The 12586-nt window shown below is 35.8% G+C and overlaps 1 protein-coding gene across 1 annotated transcript; it reads right to left on the bottom strand.

The window, feature by feature from the left end:
• Positions 1-8701: 8701 nt before the first annotated feature.
• On the bottom strand, positions 8702-9774 carry LOC149046659 (uncharacterized). Its single transcript, XM_089205432.1, has 2 exons — positions 9693-9774; positions 8702-9247 (listed from the first exon to the last, which is right to left on the bottom strand). The coding sequence occupies exons 1-2, from the start codon at positions 9711-9713 to the stop codon at positions 8879-8881; spliced, it is 390 nt and encodes a 129-aa protein (XP_089061558.1). The 5' UTR covers positions 9714-9774; the 3' UTR covers positions 8702-8878.
• Positions 9775-12586: the final 2812 nt, after the last annotated feature.

Genomic DNA, 12586 nt, shown 5'->3' with positions numbered 1-12586 from the left:
GACTCTTGGTAACTACGTGGAATGTAACTCTGTGTTTTCAGACTTTATTAATGTCAGTTACGAAGACATCAAGGGACTTGCATTGAGATCTATTAATAAATCCTGTGTACTTGATCCTCTGCCTGCAGTGGTAATGAAGGAATGTTTAAATTTACTAACTCCTGTGTTGACTAACATAGTGAATACATCTTTATCTACTGGAGTTATGCCTGATGTCTTGAAGATTGCAGCTATGACACCGACTTTAAAGAAACATAATGCTGATTTCACTAAATATGAAAGTTTTCGACCTATTTCTAATTTGAAGTTTGTGTCCAAGCTTGCGGAAAAAGCGGTATGTGTCCAGCTTACAGACTATATTACATCTAATGGTCTTTCGGAAACGTTTCAATCCGCATACAAGTCATTTCACTCCACTGAAACGGCTCTACTGAGGGTTCAAAATGACATTCTTTGTGCTTTAGATCGTAATGAGTCGGTCATACTGGTACTTTTGGATCTGTCGGCGGCGTTTGATACGGTGGACCATACTCTTCTAGTGACAAGGCTGTCTACTTGTTTTGGTTTTCAAGGAACTGTGCTTAAGTGGCTGAAATCATACCTGTCTTCACGTAAGCTGTTTGTTAAAGTTGGGAATAGTCATTCTTCACAACGTGCATTGAAGTGTGGTGTCCCTCAGGGATCAGTTCTGGGCCCTTTGTTGTATTTGTTATACACATCACCTATTGCGGACATAATAAATGATCATGGACTATCATACCATCTATATGCTGACGACACCCAATTATATATTACCTTTAAATCTACCAGCTTGAATGACATCCAACAAGTGAAGTTGAGAGTGGAATGCTGTGTGAGGGACATTGATGAATGGATGATAAGAAACTATCTTAAACTAAACCAGGACAAAACGGACCTTGTAGTCATCAGTTCCAGATTCCATCCCATGCCTGACATCGGTCACATTACTGTTGGTTCTGAGTGCATTGCACCTCGTGACTCTGTTCGTAATTTAGGGGTTCAGTTTGATAGCATATTTAGTTTTGAGGAGCACATTAAGAACATTTGTAAATCATCATTCTATCATTTGAGAAATATTGCTAAAATCCGCAAGTACTTAAGCCAAGATACATGTAAAATCTTAGTCCATGCATTTATTAGTTCGAAACTTGATCACTGTAATTCCTTATTACATGGCCTTCCTAAGTATCTGTTAGCTAGACTACAGGCAGTTCAGAATGCTGCAGCTCGTGTTGTCACATTGACACCGAGGCATGTTCATATAACTCCTATTTTAATTAATCTTCATTGGTTACCAGTTGAGTTTAGAATAACTTTTAAAGTCCTTTTATTGGTATACAAGGCCCTTCATGGCCTTGCACCTTCTTATATTTCTGACCTTTTGAATTTTAAAACATACTCTAGGTCATTGCGTTCTTCATGTAAAGAATATTTAGTGGTTCCAAGAAGCAGATTGAAAACATATGGAGACAGAGCTTTCTCTATTGCAGGACCTAAATTGTGGAACGATTTACCTCTAGAGATTAGGAAATGTGCTTCAGTGGCAACTTTTAAGCAATCCCTTAAAACTTTTTTATTTAAGTTAGCATATAGGTTATGAGATTCCTTTTGTTTTGAGATGTTTTTTATTTATATAGTAGATAACTTAGGCTATATTTGAATTATATTGTATATTGTAGATATTTTATATTTTATATTTTTTATATTTTACTTTGTAATTAGGTAGCGCTTTGGACAATTATTGGATTTTAGCGCTATATAAATAAAATTATTATTATTATTATTATTATTATTATAACTTGTAAATCAAGTGATTGGAAACTTTTAAATCAAATCCGACTTCTCTCTTTTCAGGGTAGCCGCACATTTTGGAAAAAATTTTGGGCTAAAAGATAAGAAAAGGTAGCCTCAGATCATACCTGTAGTGCAAAGTTGACCATTTTATGTTTTGTACTTCTTCGGATTCTTCCAGAAAACAGATTTCTTTGAATCTTTACTCAAAGACAGGTGCTTATGCCCTCGCCATAATTCCATTTGCAGCCGATTATCAAAACGTTTGTTACTTTTCCCAACAGTAGGCTTTTTCAGAAGATCACACACTGTGCAGAGCAAATACTTGTTCCGTAAAGTTGTTTAAAAGAAAACAAAAGTAAAAAACCTGGAGAGGTCTTGCAAACTGTCTCCAGATAGCCAGTGCAGGTACCGTTCAACGCTCTAAAGCTTCCTTCCCGAGGGACGTTCTGCGCTTCATCCACCGGAATGGTTACCTGATCGTGCCACCATCGAATCTACCGACACCTCAACAAACGAATACACCGGCTTTATCAAAGAATCTTGAAAGGAACAGGAGAGACCTCCACCCCTCCGTCAAGCAGCGTAGTTCCGATACATGTCCATTCAACCTGGCAGTTGTTGATTTTGTTAACACCGTTCCGAGGTTTCTGAGCAAAGCCACATGTGACGGTTGTGATACCCGCTGTAAGCCCGTGATGTACACTCATCAGGCGTTATTTAACAGATGCAGGAACTACTGGATGTGGATGCAAAAGACATTGGAAGCCGCCTTTGTCTGGAAGATAGAGGATTAACTGTTGGCTTTCTAACCAGTTTGTTATTTGATACATCATTCACGAAATTTCGGTTTTGTTTGTTAATGAAAATCTCTTCAGTGACACCATGATCATGTAATTACCTCTGCCTGTATTGATTTCTGTGCAGGAACCATCTTCCCAACTACTCCTCGTTTATTTTTCTATCATTTCTAGTTCATTCATCGACCATGTTTTGGGCCTAATTAACAGTGAGAAAAGATGTGCATCATTTTGAACTTAGCGCAATCAATCTCGAGATGACTGTACTTGAAGCAAAATGAGGAAGCTTACTTCCAACTTTAATTTAAGGAGAAAGCAGTTTAAAGATACATTAGAACAGAACATTCTTCAAATGTCCTATTTGTCTTTCTATCCAACAATCTTTAAACTCTGTTTTCTTTGGAATTCTCTCATTTATCTGGACTTAAAATCTGCCGACCTATTCCTTCTAATTTTTATATTTCCAATTTTGTTTTAGTTTAGTACGATTTCTATTGGGAATAGCAAAAGGAAATTCTGAAAAGACTCATTTTGAAAACAGTAGAAATTGGGAAAGACAAAAAAATTAGGAGAAATGATAAGCTTCGTTCGATTTAATTCGCTTCTCACATATTGCCGAATTAGGACGGCAATGGAATACTTTGCATCTAATCATAATCATCTAGCTTCAGGCATTATCTTCAACAGATGTGTGCATGAATTAAGTTAAATAAATTGTCTCCTAAAAATACCAAATTGATAGAGCATATGTTTATATACTTATACACCTCAAAAGCTCAAAATTATACAGCAATTGAGTTGTGAGCTTTCACCAAAATTTTTTAAATCGGACTACCACAGGCATTTTCAAAAGCAGCATTGCTTGCACATGAGAGATCATCGTGAGCAAGAGTAATGTTCTAGGTTTGCTATTACACATTGACGTGACCAACATAACGTAGGAGAATCTAGCCGATTCTACTCGCGAAACCTATACTCGAACATGGTGAAACGCACGGCAACTGAATGGAAAAGAAAAGGAATAGAAGGGTGTTCATACTTTTTAATGGAGGAAACGGCTGCCCAAAATACAAAAATTTTCCACTATATTGAGTATAACTTCAGGGATTATGCAGAAATTAAAGGAAAGAGAGCTGATATCAGGGAAATATTAGTTCCCGATGCAACACACTCTCTTGGTGGTATTATCACAGGATGGGTCTAATTACCTTTTTTGAGATTATAAGTAGGAAGTGATTAAGATATTCAAAACAGAAGCATGCTATAATATTAATGATATTTAACTATTTTTGTCGAGTCAGGCTTCTTATGAAAATACACATCTTGAATGGTTTTGCATTGCAAACTTTTGCTGTGTATGATTTCACTTGCGCTTTGTGCACCTTCATTCAAAACGACGGCTTCTTTGTGACCACAGAGGTAAAATGTTGTTTCCTTTTAAAAAAGTCTTAAGAAAAAATATTTTTCTGTTTTTGAAAAACGCAATCAATAAAGATTTGATTTTAACTAACTTAAATACGGAACAAAATTCATATAACGCTTTAAATACCTGTTTTTGCCTTGGAAAATATTAATATTGCTCATATTGATTTTGACTTTAATAGAAAAGAGGAAGCAATTGGCTATCTCAATCCATCTGAGAGTTTTCAACCAGGAAAACCTGATCTCATCAGTAAACTGAATTTCCATCTCTGGCTACATTTTGGCTTAAAATTTGCCGTTCTCTTTAAGAAAATAAAAGAATTATACGCAGTGTTAAGGAAACTTTTTTGAAGATTGTGCCAAGTAATGATCATTTCATTATTTGCGAAGATACACAACGATCATGACTTTTTAAAATCTTTATGACAATACTATCATCAAATTGCAACGTGATGTCACCTATTACAAGGGCTTAAAGGTTTGCAGAGCTGGCCCTCAGAGCCAGAGGCTACGCATCTAAATGTTTGAGTACAAATTTTCAAATAAATAACTTGAAAAATGTACTGAATGAAAAACAAAATTAGGAGAGAATTTCAGAATAGAAAGTTTATTTCAACATTACCTTCTGTGTCATAAAGCTGATCAACCCAACATCCATGGATGCTTCTAGTTTTTACTCCTCTACTCGATAGTCCAAGAATAAAACGGCTTACCCTTAATGGTCGACGTGATCTTTTTAATGCTACGTGGAAATTTTAAGGATTATTTGGACCATGGTATCCCAATTAAGATTTCTTCTTCTTCTTTTAGGTTCCATTATTTTCTTCACTCTTTTCGATCAACATTGCAAAGCTTCTTTGTATCAGAATATACCAAACGTTCACCCATGATTTTATTAATCATAACACCATGAGCCAGCTTAATTTTTTTCTTGCTCTGCTCGGGGCCGGCGCAAAGCCGAAGCAAATACCTTGAAAAGGTACAGTATCAGTTCGAAAGGATAATTTAATTTTTGAGCTGTTCCGGCTGACAAAAAAGAAAATGCAACAAAAAAGAACCGAGATTTCCTAAGAAGAGACAGTGAGCCTCTTGCCTTGCGAAAGGGCTCTGTTGTTCTCTGGATTTTGAATTGAATTTCTCAAAGAAACTTTGAGCTCTTTCCTCTGCTGTAACCAATTCAAACAGTAACTACCTCACAGGATGCTACAGCTATTGCTGACCATCTTCTGTTAAACGCCGTAAGTACTAATTCCTGTTGCTAACGTTGCTATGTGAATGTTCTCAACTTTAGCTGACTTAAATTCCAACTATAATTCTTTACCTTACCGTAAATTTTGCTTCAGTACTGTAGAGAGGTTAAGGAATGTGCGTCAATTGATAAAGTTTGACTACCCGCTATTCCGAATGGTATTTAATTAAATTTACCGTTCCGAAACCCCCCTTTCCCCTGTTTTCATAGATCGGTGACGTCAAGCAATCTGCATGCACAGCTGCGAGCCATATCTACCGAGGAGGCAATAACCTCATATATCCACTTCCCCATGCGTATAGCTCTTTATTATTTTGAAGGCTATCCGTGAGTGACATAAAACGTGTTTCGCCCATCAGAGAAAGGAAAAGTCCTTTGGGAACTTTTAGACACAGGGATTTTATCTCAATTACTTAATGAAAAATGAGCATTAAATAATTTGTTTTTAAACGGAACGTTTGATTCAACAGTTGAAACTGACTGACTCGAACCCTTAAAGGAAAAAAAGTTCGGAATAGCGGGTGGTCTAAATAGTTCGCTGTGGCATAATGAACCTAAGAGCACTGCAGGAGGTTTTTGTATATTTTTAATTTTGAAGGGTATATAAGCAGTAGTATTTAGACGTGAATCATGCGTGAAAGCTGACAGTATTTGAGAAGAATATCGTAGACATTGTATCCAAGAAGTTAAAAAGTTAAAACACGTTAACATGGTGAGAATGGTACTCTTTTTTAATCTTTAAGTTTTGAGAATCAATCACTATCTGAGAAAAACATTGTATCCTCGTTGAAACTTAGTTAATGATTCATTCTGTTTTTTTGTTTGTTTATTTTAAGGTTTCTCAGAACGGTTTGGTTATTTTCAACCTATTATATGATCCATTTTTCCAATTATCCTTTTTCTTTAGTTAAAAAAGTTTTGCAACAAGTTGCTGTCATTTTTGTTGTATGCATCATATATTTTCATGTTTTGATTTGTAATTGTAACCTATTGCATTAAGTACATAGGACCTCATAGGACAATTGCGAAGGTTGAGGAACTCTCTCAAATTTTCAACACCCGAAGGACAATCTTTATGAAAGAATTCGAAAGAAACACAGGAAACACCAAAAGGAATTCATAAAAAAAATAAATATCCAGACTTTCAGAATACCTCCTGCTTAGTGCACTTGCACCACGTCGGTTCAAATATGTTTTTATTTTAGAGTAAGGTAATTTTCTTTCAAATAGGCTGGTAGTAAGGTTGTGATGAAATAGGGTGACCTGGTCACTTTTTGAGCGGATTCAGTCTCCAGCTCAGTTTTAGTCAGGACTGTGTTGATTCCAGATTCATCAAGACACTGACCAATCATTGCACCACATGCGCCTTAGGTCGTCCACTCGTTTGCTCTTACTCTGTTGTTGATTCTATCCTTTGGTACCATTGGAAATATTGACGCCATACCTCAAAGTTCATTGCAATCTGAACGAGGAAATGTAACTTGCAGAACAATCGAAGCATTCATCAACACTCAAACAACCCTGCAGCTGGGCGTGTCAAACTCTTGCAGCCGTTACCTGTAAGCCATCGTATTTGTAAGAAAAAGTGTCGAGGGAAAAACGTCGCCATCGACTTTTCAAATTGCTTTCATCAAGCTCTGACATGCAAGTTTACCTATAATTGTTGTTAATTAAGCGGATAAAATGTGCGTTTTAAAACACTTTACTGGAAAACGTATTAGTGGCCAGGATCGACATGTGTTTAAGAAATAAATTTTGCAATACTTCATGGTTGTGAAGTTTGATTTATTCAACTTCTCTTGATTTCAAGTGGACTGCTTTATGCTCATACCACCTTGATGGATGCTGATTAATCCATGAAGTCGACAGTCCAGGAAAAATACACTAGCAAGCTTAAAGTGGGAGAGCGAGTTTAATTGTCAGAAGGTTTTTCCTTATATTGTATTCAAGGGAACAAATGAGTGGCAAACATGAGAAAGCCTAAAATGCTTGAAAATAATCATGCCTCAAAACAATCCTGATTGACAGATATATGAGTATATAGAACTGAAGAGACATATGTAACTTTGTACTATTTTAATATAAAATTCCTAATTATCAAATGAATCTTTGTCAAATGTAAAAAAATATTTTAACGCGTAGATTCTCTAATCAAAATTTTATTGTAGTGCGTATACGCTGACAGATCAAATTTCGAAACACAAAATTTAATTCAGTGCATAAAGATTACTTCTAAGGTTTCCAAAAGAAAAAATGGTAAATTCGCTCACTCAGAACAAGTGGGTATTGTAATCGATATCTTTTTTCTCACTTTTCCTTTCCTTTTTTCTGCTTTCTTCATTCATTAAATCATAGGCTTAAATTTATGTTTTGCTCTTCTTGGGGTCAGTGCATTGTGAAGCAAATATCGTTGTATAGAACTTGCTTTGCAAATATCTTTGTCATTCTTTCTCTGCCAATTGCGCTAACATAGGAACTTTTTTATCGAAAAGGAAAACGTACTGAAATGATCCAAATAAAAATAATTTGAGCTTCTTGTCACTGCGATGGGGCTTCGTTGCGTAATTTTTTTCATGTATCTTATTAGGTGATTAATAAGATACATGAAAAATTTACTCAGTTCTGACTGGTTAAGACAAATGTAGTTTTCAGGTAATTCCATGCATACGAGGGTTAATTCAGTGCAAAGAAGTAACAAACTAGACAGAACAATTCCTTGCAAAAGAGAGTTAATTCAGTGCAAAGAAGTAACAAACGAGACTGACAATTGCTTGCACTGTTTAGCCGGACTTTGAATTTTTTGGCGCCTTAAAGATGTGAAAATATCATTGCATATTATTGTTTTGATCGTACGCGGTTGTTATGATTGAACGCACAGGTTTGAATAAATTATTTTGCGCGCGCTTTGCTTCTCCTCGTGCAATTTGGAATAAATAAGCACTTGTGAATTTTTTCAAAGACCACAAATTGCAAATTGCAATTTTGTTACTCGTGCTTATTTATTTCAAATTTTACTCGAAATCATGTGATTACCGATACGTAAAAAGATGAGTTGTGTTAGAAGTGGGTATATTTCCTTCGTTAGAATGCTGTATTTTGCTCTTCTGCCAGAAAAAGAAAATTTTCAAAGTAAACGACTTTTTCTGAGCCTAAATTTTAAATTTCAGTCAATAACAGACTGGTGCCCTTCGATGTAAAAATTAAAGGTTACTAACGAGTGAGATGTGTAGTACTGATGATAAATGACTGGGAATTTGATAAAAACTCTTCTTCCTGACCGCTGGTGGAGAAATTGTTAATCAAATATGTGATGGATGTCAGGGATTGCCTCCACTAATGAAGGAAAGAACTGATTATCGAGAAACCTGCGAAAAATGGGTTACAAATGGTGACCAGAAAAAAACGTTTTACATTCAAATAAAGGTTTGAATATTTATTTGCACTGAATAATCGGTCTGAAGAGATTCCCACATTTAGCGTTAAGCCTAAACTTCATACATCTTACATTAATTTTCTTTTCTACCATATTATAGCATATTATGGTTCTAGTCACCCAAATCTTTCCAAGTTATATCCATAATAAGGATCAAAGTAATCATTTTCTAGGACTTTGTCTTGATCGATTTGTGTCGCAACAGCTGATAGTAAACCCGCAAGACAGATTCGGTTTTAAGCAACTGAAGTCGTAAGCTACAGTCGTCGGCCGTGAACAATGAAGATTTCTTTTGCATTCATGGTGCACTACAAGTGTGTTGCAGACACGAACAGCCCTGATCTTCTTAGTACACGAGTTAGCTACTGATAAGGGTGTTTGTGACAGGATTTGTGCCTCTATTGCTCCACAAGTGACGCTTCCACTTACAGCCGACATAGAAGGTACTGGACTCAACTGTGGTCTGGCGTCACCATACTTAAAGGTACAAAGTAGAAGAGCGATTGTCATAGCGACTGTAAAGGCTTGGACCTAGAGTACAACACGAAGAAGACACAATAAGGTTAAATTTGTAATTTATAGCCCTGTGTAGTGTTGAGTGATTATAAAGGGTCTATTTCACCACAGGCGAGCATGAATCAGGGAAGGAAAACAGAAACAGACAAAAAGCAGAAATCTGTTCAGAAAAACAAAATTGGGAAGGAAGAAGATCAACTCGATATGAAATTTCTGACACTCGTTATATTTCGGCTCATGCACTTCTCTTTAAGGGTCAGGATTAATCGCATCAAGATTAAACTGTTTTCAATTAAAGAAAAAAAAAACTCTACCTCGGCAAGCATACATTTTTGCGGTAAAACCTCTCCATAAATCCAAAGTAATGTCAGCGTGTTTGCCCTTATTTAGGAAGTAACTGAAGCTAGCTAAACTAAAAACATCTGAGTTAAAAAGAAACAAAAATGGCTAAAAGCCTTACTTGCTTTGGATAGCAGACCATTTTTTCCCTCTTTGGGTTCTTCTTAAATATAAGTGTCCTTTTGTCAACCCCTGGCGGATTTTGATGTGGACTCTACTCATCAATCCATGCCCTTATATACGCTCGAAAATGAACTTAAAATATCTTCTTTTTGCTTGTGCTTTATAGGCTTATGACGGTTCATGTATAATTGAAACGTTCGGACGAATATAGAACTTTATTTTCCGGTTACTTTAAGAACACAGCAAAATAAAGTCATTGAAACTGAACTACTTTACAGATCAGTTATGAATTTTAAATGTATCCTTTTGTTCTTGAATTTCCCTTTTCTTGCAAAAATATTTTTTTATTAATTGACATTTTAGGAACACAGAAAATGCGGAAGTGGTGAGCTCCAAATTGTGCTTTTATTGTTTAACATAACCCCATTTTAATTGATATTATATATATAAATTAGCCAGTGCATGGTTTTCTTAAGCAATGGAATGAATAGGTGTCGCAAATATGTTATTTTACATTAAATGTAGTATAGATCATATGTTGAGGGACTTTCAAAGCTGAAAAAAGAGAGTTCATACCTACATGATAAACAATTTCTTGTTTACACTGAAACCGACGGGGGGCACTCCTTCAGTTATTATGTCGGCACTGACTTGTGAGATATGATGTAGAATATTGTAGTAGTGACCTTTGATTTTCACATCGAAGGGCGACAGTTTTTTATGTACTGAAACTTAAATTTAGGCTGAGATGAAGTCGTTTACTTTGAAAACGTTCTTTTTCTGGCAGAAGAGCAAAACACAACATGTAGAATATTGACAAAACACTCCCTGTTATTAGATCTTTAGCTATTCTTAAAAAACTGGGAACGAACTCATGTGGGGTTACAGAAGAGGGGGGGGGGGGGGGCGGGGTTCATAATGATGAGTGCTGAAGCACTCCAAAGTGATCTAGTTTAAATTTTCCTAATTTTCAAAATTTTCGGTAGAGTTATTATCAAAAGTATCCTTCTCCGACAAGACTACAGAAACCATGAGAAAATTGTGCACCAGCAGTATATCAAATCATTTATAACCTGCCTCAGAGAGCTACAAAGTTTTCTCGAAAGTTCACGTGATAGGTGATGTTACATGTTTCAGTAGTTATTAGAGCAAACGTTTTCTCATTCTACTACTCGACTTTCTGCAATCTAGCACATGGGAGTTTTCCCATTTACTTCGAAATAAAACTCATCCTCTACCGTTCCGAAACTCGTCACATGCTGTGACTACTGACGAAACTCAATGCTGTATTAACACGATGAAATTTACAAATCCGCTTCCTCGTAAGAAAAGGTTCTTTCAATTTTAAAGGCTAGCTGGAAGGCGTTTTAATTCGTGTTCCTCACCAAACTCCGAAAAAACTAATCACAATACAAAGTGTTAAAAAATCGCCTCCAGATTAGTAAATGAAAAGATAAACAAACGAACAGAAAAACGATTGTAGTGGTGTTATCTCTGTCAACAAATGAAGAATGCATGTTGAATCTTTTGTTCTCAGAATGAAACATTTGCGGTTTCAGCGTTCGAACCTCGTAGACTCGTTCTCAAGGGCAACGCAAAAGGTTATCGCGTAGTCTCCATTGTCGATAATAATAATAATATGTGTGGTAATAGTGGGAAAGATGGTAAGGAATACCCAAGGCATAATGAATTTAGGCTCACTCAAAGATGTTCGAAAGCAATTTAGGTTGCGGTATTAATAGACAGCGATCTTGGTCAATTCAGTAACAATTATTCGCCGAAGGTGGAGTTAATTTTGTTGAAATAAAATAATTGGGAATATTCAACAACATTCATTGGGCTTTGGGCGAATGATTGTATTAACATAATTGACTATCGGAGCAAGAGCAAAGCAAATTTTTTTACAACTTTTTTACAATGTTTTTGCTTCCAACTTGACTTGATGACGGTCAAGATCCACTCACAATAACAACAGCTAGTTTTCTTGTCGGAATTACCATTTTTCTACTCACGGATACTTAAAATTTGGACAAACATTTTTTATCTCGTTTATTTCCGTGCTTTTGAATTGTTGTAAATTCGTTTTGTTGTTGAAACTATTTTTTAAATAAAGAAAACATTGTGCATTTCCTTTTAAGAGTTTTTAATGGATTAGCATAAATGGTATGATCAATGAATAAGCGACAGGAAGTTGTTCTTTCTTCGTCCGCCCCCTTCCCTGAACCCCTTACAAAACAGAAAAACAAAAATGGCCTTCACATTCGGCAACTTTTGGTTGATCTCGATAGGTCAAGTTGCATTAATGTTTTTTAAATCCAGGTTCAATATTTTTCTGAAGTGAATGGTATCTACTTCCCAACCCCAAAAGTTAAAAAAAAAATAACGCTCTGTACCATTGAGGTGTAAAATCCAAGTTACCCAAAATTGGGTTTATGTTATACGCTGACAGACAAGAAACTAAACTGACCACAGATCCATAACTTCAAAAGCTTAAAAATATGCAAAGCAATGATTCTTGGTTAAACAACAAGATTTGAAAACTCCCTCAGGGCTTGGTTTAATTTTAAAAGGGAAAATTATCCAGATATCTGCCATATCACTCATTTTCATGCTGAATGTTATCATGAGAGGGTGCCCTTACTGTTCAATCGTTGTCAATAATTTTTGGTCTAAAAGATAGATATTTAATGATTATTACATTTTTGTTACCATAGAATCTATGATTTAAATGAATCGTTGGGTATGGATTGAGTGTGCTATTTGAAAAGGTCATCATCTTCGTTCTCTTTTTAAAACCTTAAGCTTTTATGCGGCGCGCAATCACGAAAGAATAATTGTAAATAAAGCAATGAATTTTTTTCTTTTCTCGGGGAACGAATCTCGGAGTCTTTT

Source organism: Pocillopora damicornis, chromosome 4, assembly GCF_964200805.1.
Source record: "Pocillopora damicornis chromosome 4, jaPocDami1.2, whole genome shotgun sequence".
Taxonomy (NCBI): Eukaryota; Metazoa; Cnidaria; class Anthozoa; order Scleractinia; family Pocilloporidae; genus Pocillopora; species Pocillopora damicornis.
This window is presented reverse-complemented; position numbering and strand designations above follow the sequence as displayed.

Bases quoted from the DNA above. Each gene is read 5' to 3' on its own strand.
- LOC149046659 (XM_089205432.1), bottom strand. From the start codon at position 9,713: ATGGTCTGCTATCCAAAGCAA. The intron at 9,248-9,692 runs GTAAGGCTTTTA...GTTGTACTCTAG, and splicing joins TGGTCTGCTATCCAAAGCAA to GTCCAAGCCTTTACAGTCGC.